Below are 18,069 nucleotides of genomic sequence, written 5' to 3'. Positions count from 1 at the left end.
TGTTTCTGTGAAAGGTGTGACACTCTGCCTTTCATATGAGTGACTCTCATGCACAGGCCACTGGATGTTTCTCAGTTCAAAGAGTTAATAGAAGGCAAGTCCCAACTAGAAATCTTTTTATACTTTATCATTTCTTTCTTATCTTACATACTTCCTTACCCTACCCTCTTTTATCTCAAAATAACTCATTTCTTAATCAGAAGTTTACTTAAATTTAGCAGCTCTACTTAAAGTGAAGTGTTTATTTCTCCCAAACGCACACACACACACACACACACACACACACACAGATAGAGAGAGAGAGAACTTAAAATCAGCAGACTATTTATTACATAGTCCATATTGTCTACTCCAGAATATAGGTAATGAACAGCTGTGCCACCAGAACAGAGAATTCATAGACTTTGATGGCTATTAAATAAAACATGGAGTAATTGAAAGGCTAGAAGTAATGTGATACTAACATAACCAATAGGCAAAAGACTGCTGAGGTGAAGGCTATTTAGAATATATGATATAAAGTGAGAAGTAATATGAAAAAAACTACAAGAGGAAAGTCCTTTTCCCAACTCTCACATTTTGGATGTTAGACATTTGTAGAAAAAAAAAATTACAAAGCTGTAGGATTGGGAGAGTTCTAGACCTGCCATTAATGTTCTGGCAGAACAAAAGTTGAATTGGGTAAAAAACATGACATCCCCACCCATTTTGTTTAGACTGACTATAAAAATGACTTTATTATGATCTTTGCAGCACCCATCTCAGACCACATCTTTCCATGGTTCTCATGAACCTTAACCCCTCCTATTAAATCTGATACTTCCTGCTTTATTGTCACTATAAATGTGAGAAAGGGCTGATGGTCATCTTCGTTTACAAGCCGTTACAGGTTTGAACAAATTCAAAATTGCCTATTATTAAGCCTCCCCAGGAGCTACTGGGCATAAGCAAACCTAAGATTTTATAACCCACCAATTATCCTACAGAAAATAGTCCAGATTATTATATTCTGCCACACCTTTATTCATACTTGACTCCAAAAAGTTCTCAATTATTCACAGGGATAATCTAGAAAATAAATATTAGTTTTGCTTTCAAAGACAGTACTGGAATGTGCAGGCACTTGCATCTTTGTTATATTAATTAACTTATTATTTAGTTTCCATCTGCTTAGAAATTGAGCTGTTTAGGTTGAAAAATGATTTAAGAAGCAAAAACTATGACACAACAATTTAAATAAAGGTCACTATTGCTGTGAAATGGGATGTCAGTTTTGCAATTCTTCTGCACTTTCCCACCAAGCTGGGATCTGGGTGAGTCTAGAGATATTTGTGAAATAAGCTAATTTGAAAAGACACCACAATCCGTCAAAAGCGACTTTCTTCCTCTTCCACAGCACGATGAAGGCCAGGGATAAATTTCAAGAGCTGCTTTCGGACACTTCCCTTTCTGCTCTTCCGGGGCAGGGTCCCAAACATGCTCGATAAGTTGCCCTCCCACAAGGGAGACATGGATCCGCTGCTGGTGTTACTGATGCTCCGGTTCCTCCTTGAAGATGACCTCCTCAGAAAATCATCCCCCTCCTTGGGGATAAAGCACTCATCATCTGTGCTCGTCTGCCGACTGAAGGCACCCCTGCTGGAGTCCTCAGACACACACGTCTGGTAGCCATCTTCACTGTCCATCGTCATGGAGCTCAGCCAGCTCTTACAGCTGCTCTCACTGGATAATCGGTTCCGGTCCACCAGGGCTGGGCCTGGCCCAGGCAGGGGTCCGAACAAAGACAATTCATCCAAGTCCATGTTTTCCAAACTGGGGCAGTTAGCTGCATCACCTAGAGCACAGAGAAAAAAGTCTACTGTGAAATGGATCTGTTCATCACTCCCTACAAATAAATACACTACATCAAAACTTCTCTTTGAATGACACAAGAAAGAGTAAGGGTGAAAAATACTTTTCACTGAGCTTTGGCGTGCATGAATAAGTAACTGTTTATGAGGCCATTTGATAAACCTTATAGTAGGGTTTCCTGAACTATTGTTCATAGACCAAGGTTCCATGGTCACAAAAATTATAATATTAGAATAAATTTAAACAAGATGTTTCATATGAGAACAGTTCAGCCCAACTGACAGTCTACCAATGTAACATCTGAATCTCCAAAATGATCATTTCTTAAATTTAAATAACCCTGAAACCTTTTATTAAAATTCTCACAGAAATGGGGTTCCATAGAATACACTTGGGGAAATACTATCATGATTTTCTCCATGTAGTTTCTCTGATTCTTAGCTACTGTCTTTTAAAAATAATTCTAAAATTATTATAAAATCATTTGACGTATATAGAAAACAGTTATGGAACAGGTAATTCAAAAGTGTTTCTTAGAGAAAGGATTTGTGAAATCAAATGTATCTTCCAACCTTAATATTCCCAGTTTCGTTTTGGAATACTTACATTCTCTGGAATGATACTGTACCCAGAAAGCATCCTTGTCCTCAAGTAAGTAATAATTTATTTGAAGAAATTGAATTTTATCTGCTTGGCTAAATTTTTTTCATTGATCCTTAACAACGTACATCTGGCTCTTCAAACTCTAATGTTAATCACATACCAATATGACCCTCCCTGCTTCCACACTAACTGAGTTGGTTGGTATCTCCTGTGTGTGTGTGTGTGTGTGTGTGTGTGTGTGAGACAGAGACAGAGAGAGAGAGAGAGAACTTGTAATACCAGCCTTGGAAAAACATAATCAGTAAGTGACTCTGCTTCAGAAAAAATAATAGAATACTGCACACTCTAAAATGGTTGTATTTTGTACTGATTATTTTTACTGCTGCTCTCTTTTGTCCTTGGTTGATAATATAAAAAGAAACTGTTTTTTTTCAGATGATTTGCAAGGTTGAGTACAGCCAACCCCACAGTGACTAGTCATAATGCTTTCGTTTTTGCTAATACAACCTACTTCATTTCATCTTGCAATAAGTGATGAATTTCTTTTGATTGGAGAGCAATTGCCTTATAGAATCACATGCCCTGGATGTTTACTATACATCTAGAAAAAGCAGAACTCCCTCAATTGCTCAAAATATATGTGCAACAATGACTTTATGAGGATCCTGACCTAACAATGTTGTCTATACAAGGCTGTTCCTATAGAACAGCAAGAATTTATATTCACTGGGCCACTCAGGATGCTCCAGAAGTGGAAATGAGGCTAAAAAGCCCTCATGTCTAAAGAAAGCAAGGAGGTGGCTGAATTTACAAGGCCATAAAGAAGTTTTTGTATTAAATATTTCTGCCTCTCTAACAAACTTCACTACCCAAAAAAAAATTACGAATTTTTAAAAATATTAAATGAATACATAAAAAAGAGAAGTAACTTGTGCATAAGTTTCAAACACTTCAGTTAAAACAAACAAACAAAAAAAACAGAAGTTCATACCAGAACTCTAAGCCATAAATTAGTGACTAGTTAAGGATTAAATTGTTATCTTTTTTGGTAAACAAATTGGTTATCACTTTTAACAGATATTCTAGGTTACACAGTTAAGCTTGGTGCTATTTAAAGAAGAGATAAGCTATATTTCACACCCACGTAGTGGTTTCAGTGAATTATTTGTACACAAAAGTTCATTCCTTTGGTTACATCTATCATACAACAAATAGCAAATTAACACATTTAAAGTCAACCCTTCCCTTAAAAATGCACTCAATGGCAAGAGCTATGCATTTACTGTTGTATTAATCTTATGTATTTATGTCTTGGTCTTGGGGGCCATGAAAAAGAATTTCTCTGCATAAATGCAACTTCTGCAATTTAAACAAAAGACAGGAGCTCTACCCAGTAAGTGTGCAACCATTCCAGCTTTAATAGCTTCTAAAAACTATACAGCCCCTGCGCCGTGATTGTTTTCAGAAATGTAATTCATTCACTGAAGTAGAAGGATAGTTAGGCAATCTTCCCCAATGATTTTCTAAAATCTCCAGGTGCCTGTTATGGAGCATGTGCATCTGTGTGCATGTGCATCTGCGTCATGTATATGAGCAGTGGATCTGACTTGCCTTATCCCTCCTCCAAATACAGCCATTCCAAAGCTCATGCCAAAGAAACACAGACCCGTTTCTTTGACCAACACTAGACAAATTTTTCTTATAATGATGATAATCTTAAAACAACTTTGAGGCAGAAATGCTGAAAGAAGTAATGTTAGTGTGGTTTCTGAACAGGAAATTGCATTTACCATGAAGCAGACGATGTTCCTGTAACTGCAGAGATCTGTACTCCACCCATTTTTGTTTCAAGGTTTGCTGTGAGATTTAAAAAAAAAAAAAAAAGTTTTTATTATTAGGAAACCCCAGTGAAGCTAGCAATTTAGTTCTAGGTGTTGAGATTTGTCATTAAATTTTTTACCTTTCTTTCTAGTAGTACCAATCCATCTCATCCATTTAAAATATTTTTGCTGTATAAAAGGAGGATATTGAGAATACTATGACCTCAAAAAATAATCTAGTAGTACCAAGAAGCTTTCTTTTAAAAAACAAGAAAAACAATAAAATATATTTTTACTTAAAAATTATTTTTAAAAGATTATTTGGGTTTGTGAAAACGTACTTGCTGTTTAGGCAAGGATTTATACTCTAGGATTCCCACATCTGTAGGATGAAGACAATAATAAAGCCTAAACCCCAGAAATGTTATGAGGATTAGATGAGTGAATAGATGTAAAATTTTTAGAACAGTGACTAGAACTTAGTTAATGCTCTACAAATATCATCATCAACATACAAGCCCAAAGACCTCCGCCTCCTGAGTTCAAGCAATTCTTCTGCCTCAGCCTCCCAAGTAGCTGGGATTACAGGCACACCCCACCATGCCCGGCCAAATTTTTGTCTTTTTAGTAGAGACAGGGTTTCACCATGCTGGCCAGGCTGATCTCGAACTCCTGACCTTGTGATCTGCCTACCTCAGCCTCCCAAAGTGCTGGGATTACAGGCATGAGGCACCGTGCCTGGCTTGGACAGCTATTTATTTTCCACACATAAAAGGAGAACAGAACTATCTGAAAGGCTTCCTTAGTGGGCTAAACTTAGAACACTGCTAAGCACCCTAACTTCTTAACTGTTTCTCTTCTTGGCTGCCCCAGCACATGAGAGCTGAGACCCACAGTGGGAATTAAGTAGCTGCCCCATGGGTCAAGACAGCACACAAGTCCTGGCCTATCCCACAGAGGGGACTGAGGCAATGGCAATCTAAAACAAACCAGGCAGAAGGCATCTGAAAAGACATAGCCATAGGCTCACTGTCTCCCATTCTTTATCCTCTACTGTTCCCCTTCCTTTGCCAATTCAGGTCCTTATAGCAAGCCCAGCAAGTGGGCACAGCTCAGGTTTGCCTGTGGACTCTTAGGCCAAAGGAAAGACAGCCTAGTTGAAACAAGCAGTCCTTGCCACAAAGCAATCTGCAAGGAGTAGATGAAGGCTAAAAAGGAAGAGGAAAAAAATGCATATTTGGAGAAGGATTAAAGGAAAGAGAATAATAAAATTGCAAGAACATCATTAAATGCTTAAGGGGAACATGGCTTATTCCTCAGTCTTCAAAGATTGAAGAATAACTGGGCAGAATTTTCCAAACCTTGATACTAGTAACATTTAACAGCAACCCTTATGGTTGCCAATATAAAATTGAGCAATAAATCAATAAAATGCTTGACTCAGTCAACTTCTTGTTCTTTCTGCACCATAATATAGTCTAGAATAGCTATAATACTGCTTTGAGGGCTGAGGGCAGTGGCTTACACCTGTAATCTCAGCACTTTAGGAGGTTGAAGTGGGAGGATTGCTTGAGACCAGGAGTTTGAAACAAGCCTGGGCAACATAGTGAGACCTTATCTCTATAAATTTTTTTTTTAATTAGCTGGGTATGGTGGTGCACACAAGTTCTTAAGAGGCCGAGGAGGCTGGGCGCAGTGGCTCACGCCTGTAATCCCAATACTTTGGGAGGCTGAGGCAGGTGGATCGCTTGAGGTCAGGAGTTCGAGACCAGACTGGCCAACATGGCGAAACCCCGTCTCTACTAAAAATACAAAAATTAGCCAGGTGTGATGGCAGGCACCTGTAATCTCAGGTACTCGGGAGGCTGAGGCAGGATAATCGCTTGAACCTGGGAGGCAGAGGTTGTGGTGAGCAGAGATGATGCAACTGTACTCTACTCTGGGCAACAAGAGCAAAACTTTGTCTCAAAAATAAATAAATAATTTTTTTAAAAAAGAGGCTGATGTAGGAGGATCACTTAAGCCCGGGAGGTTGAGGCTACAGTGAGATATGATCATGCTACTGCACTCCAGCATGGGCAATAGGGTGAGACCCTGCCTAAAAAAAAAAAAAAAAAAAAAAAAAAAAAGGACTGCTATGCTGCCTTATTCCCAGCTTTTAACTGTGTAAATCTGTGGTTATATGAAGGTCAAAATTAGGGACATAGGGAGTATAAGGCTAGCAAGTACCTGGCATACATACCAACTTCTTTCAACTTTCTTAAAGAGATTTATTTCCTATGAGAGACTAGAGTCCAGTGGAGGAGCATAGGGATAGGTCAACAGTAAAATCTAGAGACAGAAAGAAGAGGAAGTTATATTTCTGCACTTACTATCTAAAAATACGAAGTCAGCACTGGCTGACTTTATATATATAGTCAATTTTTGGAAAAATACTGGTTTTGCAATATCTGATTTGTTGATTTGGCTGAGTCATTTCAGTATGTCGTCACTTAAACCAAGAAAATACCAGTGTAAAGAGCAGATGTGTCAAAGTGACTAAGGGTTTTTCAACTGTAGCCAAGCTTCCCTATTTTCCTTTGGGTCTGTTTCTGCCTGTGTTACTGACATCACAATTGTTTATTTGGACATATCTGAGCTCTCATTAGATGAGAATTAAAGCACAAGTGAGATCTAACCCCACTGGGCAGCATTACCTCACTGTGCCTAGTTCAGTGCCAGCTACATAGCAGCTGCTCAGTAAATAATGGTTGAATGAATACGTCAAAATAATGGCTTCCTAAAACAACTCTCAGCTATCACACATTGGTTCCAAAGAAGTTTCCAATGCTTTCAATCTACAGGGGACATACAGCTGAACACTTCCATGGCACTTTAGTACTTCAATTGTGTTTTCACTGATAACATGATATTTAATTTTCATAACTTCCCTAAAAAGTTACAGATTCGAAAATGAATATTCAATGTAACAAAATATTTCCCAAGCACTACAAACCCAGTAAATAGCAGAAGTAGATTACAAACTAGCTCTCCCAGCTAGCCCATTGGATGTGCTGTTTTCATGTTAAACATTTGAATCATAGGTCAGAAGAAAGGGAATCCCTGAAAATGTGGATCAGAGAGGACCACTGTTTCGAACGAAGAGCCCCTGGTGCAATGAAGAGTCTTTGAGGGAAAGAATGCTTACTTACACAGGATGCACAAAGTAAATGTCATTGTGTGGAGGGGAAACCTGCCTGACCTTGGCTATAGGTCAGACCAAGACATTTTTGGCTCAAGAGATAAACGGAATCTCATAATTTCAAGATTAGAAACAGGACAGACATGCAAGATAGAAAGCACAATGAAACATAAAGTCTTCTGGATATGGAGAAGCAGAAATAAATTCTATGGCAATATATGGTTTAAATACACCTATCTGAAACACAGGTCTGAGCCAGGTTTTCTGCTTAAGAAAAAAACATTGGCTGAAGCTCCATCACTGGGAAACGAGGCTGAGAAAAGCTGATGCTGCTGGCTATGACTCATGTAGAGCTTGTACGTTGAAAGGCAGGAATACCTAAGCACAGCCTCATGACCTGAGCCAAACAGCTCACTGAGTCTTCAAGGAAGGCATGGAAGCCCCCAGACCTGGCTCTGGATTGGTACCCTTGAAGTGCTGAGTGGGGGCAAGCATCCAATTATCACACTGTGCTGAAGGGAAAGGCTGTATGCCATGCATGGGAAGTAGGCAATCTAAACCCCCAAACACTTACAGATGTTTAACGATAAAAAAGATAATAAAAGTGATAATTTGTACATAGATTCTCTCTAAACAAAATGAAAATAGAAAAGTGTTCAAGGCCAGGTGCGGTGGCTCACACCTGTAATCCCAGCACTTTGGGAGGCCTAGGTGAGCTGATCACCTGAGGGCAGGAGTTCACGACCAGCCTGCCCAACATGGTGAAAATCCCGTCTCTACTAAAAGTACAAAAAATTAGCTGGGGGTGGTGGCAGGCGCCTGTAATCCCAGCTTCTCAGGAGGCTGAGGCAGGAGAATCCCTTGAACCCAGGAGGCGGATGTTGCAGTGAGCCGAGATCATGCCACTGCACTCCAGCCTAGGTGACAAGGGCGAAACTCTGTCTCAAAAAAAAAAGAAAAGTGTTCAAAAAAGACTTCAAAATAAGAATGTTTATAATCCTCTGAGAGATAAATAAGATCAATGTTTATAAGAACAAGAAATTTGAAATGAAAAAACAAGAACAGATAGACATGAAAAAGAACTACAAGATAATAAGAAAGTAATTTTTATAACTCAATAGAAAGAAGACATTCTATACAGAACAGCTAGCAAGAACATTTCTGGAGACGTTACTAAAGAATTCAGAAAGAATGTAACACAAAAATATAAATAAAGACCTATGAAATAGTCATTGGGAAGCATGAAAGATAAATCAAGAAACTATGTCTAATATGAATTCCAGAAGATAGTACAGGAGTGGTGTAGAAGGTATATTCCAAAAAGATTGAGTTGATAGTTTTCCAAAGCTAAAGAAAGTCTTTAAACAGAAGGAGCACTATAACTTCTACGTAGTATAAATTTAGAAATGGATCCAGAACTAACTGCATTGTAGTAAAACCACAGATCAATAAGGACAAAAGAATATCTTAAAGCAACTGGAAAAAGGATTAAAGATGGCCACAAATACTGGTTTTCTAGAAGATCCAAAAATAGAAAATCCTGTAGAGAAAATTATCAAGAAAAAAAAAGAAGCATAAAAAGTGGTACAAGATGCAAGAAAAAAATGGGGACACACTCAAACAATTTTTGACAAAAATTTAAAACCTCAATAATATTTTACTGTCAGTTAATAAATTTAAAAACTTTGTTAACAAAAACATAAGTCACTAAAACTGGCTTTAAAAAAACCAGAAATCCTGAGTAGTCTCACAACTAGTAAAGAAATTGAAACAGTACATTAACAGTATTCCCATCAAAAAAGAATCCTAAAACAAGATGATTCAGATGGTATTATTAAAATTCTGCCAGAAAATAAGAAGAGGAAAACAGTCCCCAGGTCATGCTAAGAGTCTAGTAAACTTGATACCAAAACTTAAAAAGATAATCTAAGAAAATAAAATTACAGGCCAGTCTATCTGAAAAATGAAACTCAAAATCCTAAATAAAATATTAGCAAATCAAACCTGTAATTACATTTACAAGTTATAAATTTCAAGGATAAGCCAGGTTGGGTTTATCCTAGAAATGAAATGGTAGCTTTATATTAGAATATATTTAAATTTCATTCACATATTGACAGAATTTTTTCAAATGAATAAATGAGAAGACCAGCTTAACAGATGCAGAAAAAAGTATTTGATAAAGTTTAATGCACAAGCACTATAAACACTACCAGCAAACTTCATATAGAAGGGAGTCTCCTTAATCTGAAAGATAACTTATTCCTAGTGGAAAAGAAATTAGGAAGAATTTCCTTTAAAATCAAGAATAAAACAAGGATGCCTACAACCAAAATTTCTGTTCATTGTTGTATGGTAGCTCCTAAGCTGTGAAGTAAAGTAAGAAAAAGAACCAAAACTCATTCATAACAGATAGTTATCTCTACAGTAAATCCAAAATAATCTACAGATAATTCATTAGTTATTAGAATAGATATTACTATTCTATAATTTAGCAAAGTGTTTGAATATAGTAACAGCATAGAAAAATTGATTCACATGTCTATTAACATCAATCAAAGCATTAGTTTTTGTAAAGAAACAATAATAAGAACAAAAAATATAAGGTACAGAGGACTAAGTCTAACAGAAGATGTATAAGTCCTATGTGCATAAAATTATAACTTTATTGAAAGACTTTAAAGAAAACAACAAAAAATGGTAAGATCATCCATCAATAAAAAAACTGAATACCATATGATGTTGTTTCCTCAAATTGATATATATCTCATTGATATATACATAATTTTATATATATATAATATAGATATCTATATTATATACATAGATATCTATATTATATATATAGATATCTATATTATATATATATATAGATATATATATAATGTGCAATCACAGCCAGGAATGGTGGCTCAGGCCTGTAATCCCAGCAATTCAGGAGGCTGAGATAGGAGAACTACTTGAGCCCAGAGTTTGAGACTATATAGTAAGCAATGATCATGTTGCTGCACTCCAGCAAGGGCAATAAAGCAACACCCTGTCTCCACAAATAGATAAATAAAATTTGATATCAATCAAAACACCAACATTTATTTACATATAATCTGATTTTATAATTTATATAGATGACCAAAGAACCAAGAATAACTGTGCCCAATGTGAAATCAAGATTCATTATAAACAGTTTGGGATAAACAAATTGACCCATGGATCATATTAGAAAGCCTATAAGCAAATCCATCCACAGAACTTGCTTAAAAATAGAGGTTTTCGGGCGTGGTGGCGGGCGCCTGTAGTCCCAGCTACTCGGAGGCTGAGGCAGGAGAATGGCGTGAACCCGGGAGGCGGAGCTTGCAGTGAGCCGAGATTGCGCCACTACACTCCAGCCTGGGTGACAGAGCGAGACTCAGTCTCAAAAAAAAAAAAAAAAAAATAGAGGTTTTACTGCAAGTCAGTTGAAGGGGATAGGGGGACTACAAAATAAATGGTACTGGAAGAACTGGTTATTCATATGGAAAAAAATTAAATTGGAATTTTCCCCATACCTCATAATATATACAAAAAGTTATTCTAGATGAATTAAGGACTTAAAGGAAGAGGAAAAATGTTAAAAACCTTTAGCAGAAAATATAGATTACCTGCCAAAAATAATTAGGAGCTCTCTCATAAACAAAAATATTAAAGGAGTAATATATTCAAAGTGCTAAGGGAGCTAAACACCTACTTCGAATAATTCAATTACCTATCAAAACTCTCTTCCAATAGTAGCAGTGAAATAAAAACATTTTTCAACAAAAATCTACTTATCCCCACAGAAGGAAGTACTATAGCAAGAAAGAAAGTAAACCTAGAGGTAAGGAGTACAATGCAACAAACAACAGCAAACACATGAAAAGGAACAAGTTGGTGTATTTCTTCACTACCGGCTATAGAACAAAAATCTGTATTTTGTACCTTAAAAAATTGATACAAATTCTCTAAAGTAAGTATCATAAGGAATATAGGGTCTTAAATGGGCATTTTAAACGTTGTATGGTGCTTATGATGTTCTGGAAGAGGATGGAGATGCTGAAAAATTCATACATTGGTAAGTATGTACATTAAAACTTAAGGCAAAAACATGCAAAGAATAGAAATTGCTTAAAGGCATCAAATAATGATTTGTGCAAGTTAGTACTTTATTCCATAGAATATAGCCCTATTTTTCATTCTTGTTTTCAATATTTCTTTTTTCTAAGAAAAGGCAAAAAAATTAACTTTTTTAAAAAGATGTTCAGTAAGATTATCTTTCTTTTGCAAAAACAAATTAACTTTAAATTCAAGTATAATATGAAGCACTGTTTATCCCTCATAAAAATGTAGCAACAAAAATCTTAGAAATGTTTTCTTTAAAGTCAACAATAAGATTATCATTATTTAACAATATATTGATGATCCTAGCCAATGCTATAGGAGAGGAAAAATAAATTAGTTTCAATAATTGAGCTAAAGGGGCAAAAAATGTTATTATCTGCAAGTGATAAGAAATCTATATAGAAAATAAAAGGAAATCTATAAAAATTATTATTAGAATAAAGGGAGTTCAACAAAACCGGATTTTTTTAATTTAAACAAAATCATTAGCAATAAGTGGGTGAAAATTTAAAAGATTAATATAGCAAGAACAATGAGGAAGGAAACAAGAATGAATATAATAAATGATATGTAAAAATATAGGAAGATAATTACAAAATATTTTTGAAGTCCATAAAAGATCTGAATAAAAAGATTGAGATCCTGAATTCAAAGTGAGAAAAGTGAAAGCCATAAAGATTTTAATTGCTCTCATTTATTTTATAAATACAATTCAATTCCTATCAAAATTTGAGCAGAGGTTTTTTCAAGGAATTTTATAAATTGATTCAACAAAGCACAGAGATAAGCACAGTGGCAAGAGTATCCAAACCAATGTTGATGAAGAAAGCAAGACTTGTTGATGAATTGGATGTGGAGGAAGAAAAAGACACAAAATAAAATCCACTATCTTGGGCTCAATAATTAATAAGCTCATATTTCATGAAGAAAACTAACACATGGCAGCTATTTCTAAATAAAGCTGAAGTAAGCAACCTGCCTACAGTAAACTACAATCTCTCTCAGACTGGCTACCTTGTTGCTCTGCAGGGGGGAGATTGGGATGCAGAGGTCACTGAGACAAACAGAGAGGTCCTTAGAACTGTGACTCAGATGCATGAGTGAGGGTCTGAACTTCATGGCTTAGGAGACCCTCATCAGCCCAGAAAACTGAGATTTTTAAAAGCCTCAAAAAGCCATCCCAGGGAATTTTCAATGGACCTCCTGCATTATTTACTATCTCTTAGACACTAATTTCTTCCTCCTTTGAAGCTGCTAGTGTATTTGCCAATGAAAGCAGATTCAAGGACAGTCACAGGATTAGATGGATAAGGTTTTTGTTTTCAGGATGAGGTAGAAGAGAAGGACACCAAAAGAGGACACGGAAAAAGTGAAAAACCCAGGCTCTCCAATGAACTTGGGAAAATAATGACCTTTTTCGTTTTAATTCCAAACAAAATGTAAATCAATAGAGATCACAGGTGCACTAATGAAGAGTTCTTCAAGTGGCGTGCCTTCCTGTTGCCTTTCTGAGCCTCATAGTCACACAGAAGGAGGAAGGAAGGGAGTGATTTACAGTGGTTTGCAGAATTTGATATTCCTCCAAAGGTAATTGTGCGGCTCTTGATAATTCAGCAGTTTAGATTCATCACGACATTTCTTTTTCAAGGGCTATCTCAGTTCCTCAAATAGATGTTTATTTTACCACTCACACATTCAAGGATGAAAAATGTGCCTTGCTGTCTTAAATTAAATTACCTTTAAAACCTGCAGCTTTGCTTCAAGCTCCGTTCTTTGCAGAATCATTGTTCCACTAAGAGTCTCTATCCTGTTTTAAGAAAAAAAAAAAAAAAAAAGAAGAGGAAGGTGGGGAGTGAGTAACATGAGTGATTCATTTAAATAAGTACCATACTACGGAGTACTACACTTTGAGCACATACTATACTAAAAACGAAATATAAATGTTACAGTTCTCATGGCACTTCGAGTAGCTGGACCAAAGCCAAATCTTCTGATAACATTCAGAGAAAGAAAATGGGGGAAAACTCCCATTGAGAAGGTGGCTGAAAGAAAGGATCCTAGTTAATTTGCAAACTATAGCTTATTTTATAGAAGTCACTACGTGACAATGATGGCTGCTCTCTACTAGAATCTGTTCTTGTGGGGATGGGCTGAATGACCTCACTCATTTGGTAAATATTTATTGGGCATCTACTATGTACCAGATTCTAGAAACCATGCTGAACACAAGCGGCACAACAACAGAAACAATAGGCACTAGGGGCTTTCACAACCATGGAATTAACATGCTACTTCTTGAAAGAGGGAGAAATCCTTTCCTCCATAGGATTCTAGGAGGCTTTACCTCTGTAAATCTCCTTATAATTTTGGTACTAGAAGAAACAGAAGTACAACTACTATGAGATAATAACCTTCATATGATTCTTTCATCTCAAAACATTCAGTTTACAAACTCTAATCCTAGAATTATCGACTTACCAGTGTTCTGTTCTTCCTACACCACACACATTTCTAAAAATAAAATACTTGTTCCATTCTGAGTGATTTGATTTGTTCTGTGTGTTCAAGTTAAAGGCTTTTATTTTGACTACTAAACCATCAATCTGAATATGATTTAAAAATTTCATTTGTGAATCACACACCAATTTTTAAAGTGTTGGTTCAGGTTCCTTCTTGTAATTAAGCTGTACTTCTATAAAGATGCAAGGAATTTTTCAAGGCATGGTAAAAGCATTAAATGTGGAGATCAGTTTTCCTCTATTTCTAATAGCAGCATGCCAGGGATAATCAGGTGGTAGCAAGCCAAATGCTGTCTGTTTTCTCCTTAAGGTGATCCTGACTCTCTGAGAAATAGTGGGAATCCATACGAATCTGTTTCATTGGGATTGAATGTCAGTTTGACCTGCTGAAGCAATAGATGTGTATGGGCAAAACTGCAACCATTGATTTGGCCATTTTCCTCAGTATTTGTACAGACTGTCTCCCATTTTCCTGGATTTCCAACAGTTACCTCCATCTACCAGCCCTATTTACCTGTGGTCTACCCTCTTCACCCATGTGGAACATGCTTTCTGACTCTACGTACCAGCAGTTCCCCTCAGACTCTGCACAGTTCCTCTCCTTTGGATCCAGGGTTCTCTAGAGCAAGAGCGCCTCATCCTTTACCCTGAACTCACAGGACCTATAGAGTTGGACCCAATTCGTTACCACCACCGTCTTTCAAATCTGCTCTCACGAACACCCAAAGCATCCTTTGAAGTTTTAGACCAGAATTACTGAAGAGCATCCAGCAGATTTTCTACTGGCAGCTTCCAAGGAGCAGCTGTAGCTGAAAAGGACAGATCCTGGCATCCAGAGCAGGTGATCAAACCCCAGCCCTATCACCTACCAGTTATGTGACTTTAACTAAGCCCTCTCTAAGCTTCAGGCACTTCATCTATAAATGCGAATAAAATTAACCTCATGGGTGGCTATGAAGAATAAATGAGACAATATAGGACCCACCTCAATCAGAATAAAACCCAAACTTGTTGGCATGGCCAAAGAGATCCATGGTCTGCCCCCAGGCCAACTCTCTGGCTTCATTTCTTATTATACTCTCTCTAATCCATCAACTACCAATTATACTGTCTTTTTCTCTTTCCCTTGTACATGCCAAGCCCATTTTGAGCACTCAGAGACCTCTCTCTTTGCCTGAAGTGCTCTTACGAGCAGTTCATTTGACCATCCTTCTCTTCATTTAGATCTCAACTCAAATATCGCCTCCCCAGAAAAGACCACTTTACACATCTAAGCCAAACTAGCAGCCTTCTTGCCCAGCATGACAGGCCATTGCTGTTTTGCACTTTTCTCATAGTAGTTATCAATAACTGAAATATAAACATTACTTAAATTTCAGGCTTTTCTGAGCCATTTCCTTCCATAATTATTAACTTACTAAGAGAGTATTTATCTTGGTCTCTCCTGAGCCTATCACAGAGCTGGAAACATAGTATTTGCTCAATAAATATGATTTTAATGAATGAGCAAATGTCATCATTTAACTATCCTAATAAGATTTTATTAGGTGCTAGTATTGTTATGGTAGAAAAATCAGTCAAACCTCTAATTGGGAAAGCCAGTGTTCTATCAAGAAGTTTGGGGCCGGGCACAGTGGCTCACGCCTGTAATCCCAACACTTTGGGAGGCAGAGGCAGGTGGATCACGAGGTCAGGAGATTGAGACCATCCTGGCTAACACGATGAAACCCTATCTCTACTAAAAATACAAAAAATTAGCCGGGCGTGGTGGCGGGCACCTGTAGTTCCAGCTACTCAGGAGGCTGAGGCAGCAAAATGGTGTGAACCCAGGAGGCGGAGCTTGCAGCGAGCCGAGATCGTGCCACTGCACTCCATCCAGGGCGACAGACTGAGACTCTGTCTCAAAAAAAAAAAAAAAAGAAGTTTGGAATATTTGGAACATGTGGTGTAAGTATGTGTGTTTCAGGGTGGGGATGGTTGAACAGACTATTCTTCCTTCCAAATGGAACACTAGAAGGGAAAAACAGGTGGCTTGTCACATAAGAGGAAAAACTCAGCCCTTCTGACCTTTTATTTGTTTTACCTACAGGATTATATCAGCCATGAAAACTGGATCGGTTCTTCCCAGTTTAAAGAGAATGTATGCCAGTTTAATTGAATTTGACATTAAAAAAATACATTTTTTAAGGCCATCCTTCCCACACAGACATTTGGGCTATTGATGTCCTCTGACTTCAGACGTTGACAGTATGTTCAAGTGTGAGGAATCTTGAGAAACAAAAGGAACTGATAATGTTTGTGCCCCACTCTAAAGCTCCGGTGCACTGCCTCACTCCATCTTGTAATGCTGAACAAAAGGCCTATTTATTCACTCATCAGGCATTATGAGAAAACGTAACATTTTGAAGCCCCACGGGAACTAGACAGATAGTTACGTTAGCAGGTTTCCAGACGATCTGATCAGGTCAACGACTTGTTTGTGGGTAAAACCTTCTGTGCTCACACCATTGATATTTGCAAGGACATCACCTGGGAGATGCCAAGAGAAATGAGTGTTATGTTGGTTAGTTAAATAATCCCTCCTGACATGCAAATGAAACAAGCAGCTCCAAGTCTTAAAAACATAAAGGAGCCAAGAAAACTCAAAGCAACAAATACATCCTGACCTTCACTCTCAAAACATTTTATTTTCTTTCCATTTAAATGATTCCTAACGTGAGCAAAAATTTAAGTTACCAGCTTGCAGGCCAGCACAGTGAGCCGGGCTGTCCTCCTGTATTTTGCATATCAAAGTGAACATTTCCGAGGAGCAGGCATTCTGATTCTGGGGCCTGTAAGACTGTAAAAATTAAGGTGATATATAGTTACTATTTAACAACCTCAACATCTATTTGCCAAAATTTAAAATGATGTCAATTATCATTAAGCAGTATAATAGGTAAGTTCAAAGGACAAAGGATTTCCACTATAAACTGAATCAAGGTATCAATTTTGCAATTCTACCAGACAATCTGTAGCCAACTCCATTCATAAAGACATCTGTCATGAGAAAGAAAGTGAAATGAGAGTGGCTCAAGATTTTATATTTTCAAACCCAAGATATCACCTGATGCTGTCACGATTACATATTTATTTTTAAAAATTGAGTTTCTCATTTCCCAATGGGATAAAACAATGATGGCCAAGTGCAATGAGAAAAATCCCTAAGTGGTTCTCCCAAGCTAAAACACTCATTATAGGAGTATGAAATTGTACACATGCAGCAAGGAGACATGCCAACAATGATTATTTTAAATCAGAGTTCTGCACATAATGACAATCTGCCCTGCGTTTATTCAAAAGGACTATAATTGACTCAATTACCTTCATTTCTGAGCACCCTCTGGTGTGCCTGTCCTGAATCCTCACCGGTTCATTAGTCACCCAACTAAATTAGAAAAAGTTAAGCTTCGACTCTTGCCTCAATTAGGCACAAGTAGTTTGGTGGTGGTGGGTTTTTTTATTTTTAATTATACCAAAACACTGAATAAATGTTTGCTAGATATAGGGTCCCAATGACCTATAACAAATATAATTTTCTTTTTTTCACACATTTAAATTATGAAGTCTAATTCCACTTAGAAGCAAAATCAGTGTTCTGAGTAGAGTACATCTTTTAAACATCTGATTCCTAAAATTAAGCTACATTAAAGTACTACTTCCTTGTGAAAAAATTGATGTGTGATGTTCATTCTTTCTTATTCAATAATCCCTGAGGCACCACAAGTCAGCCACATGCAAGCAACTTCCAGAAACTTGGATCTGTTCACCTCTAAAGGACTTCTTTCTAATCTACAAGGCACTTAGAATCCCCATATCTTAAAGGTAGAAGGGACTTTAAAAGATCATGCACTACGTTCCCATGTATGTCAGAAACTTCATTAACAGCTTTCCTGCCAGGGGTCTTCTCAGTATAGCCTAG

The 18,069-nt window shown here is 37.2% G+C and overlaps 1 protein-coding gene across 3 annotated transcripts in view; it reads right to left on the bottom strand.

Moving 5' to 3' along the window:
* Window positions 1-307: 307 nt before the first annotated feature.
* The window catches only part of CYTIP (cytohesin 1 interacting protein), a 78,350-nt gene continuing 60,588 nt past the window's right edge, over window positions 308-18,069 (bottom strand). For all 3 annotated transcript variants that reach the window (XM_058441851.1, XM_032755664.2, XM_058441850.1), the window contains 5 exons: window positions 16,845-16,947; window positions 16,544-16,637; window positions 13,327-13,396; window positions 4,245-4,311; window positions 308-1,834 (listed from right to left, as the gene is read on the bottom strand). In XM_058441851.1, the coding sequence (XP_058297834.1) occupies window positions 1,368-1,834; window positions 4,245-4,311; window positions 13,327-13,396; window positions 16,544-16,637; window positions 16,845-16,947 (801 nt within the window). In that variant the 3' untranslated portion in view covers window positions 308-1,367. The remainder of the gene's footprint in view (window positions 1,835-4,244; window positions 4,312-13,326; window positions 13,397-16,543; window positions 16,638-16,844; window positions 16,948-18,069) is intronic.

Source organism: Hylobates moloch, unplaced genomic scaffold, assembly GCF_009828535.3.
Source record: "Hylobates moloch isolate HMO894 unplaced genomic scaffold, HMol_V3 SCAFFOLD_1, whole genome shotgun sequence".
NCBI lineage: Eukaryota > Metazoa > Chordata > Mammalia > Primates > Hylobatidae > Hylobates > Hylobates moloch.
Note: the sequence above shows the minus strand (reverse complement) of the source record. Positions and strands in the feature narration are given on the sequence as shown.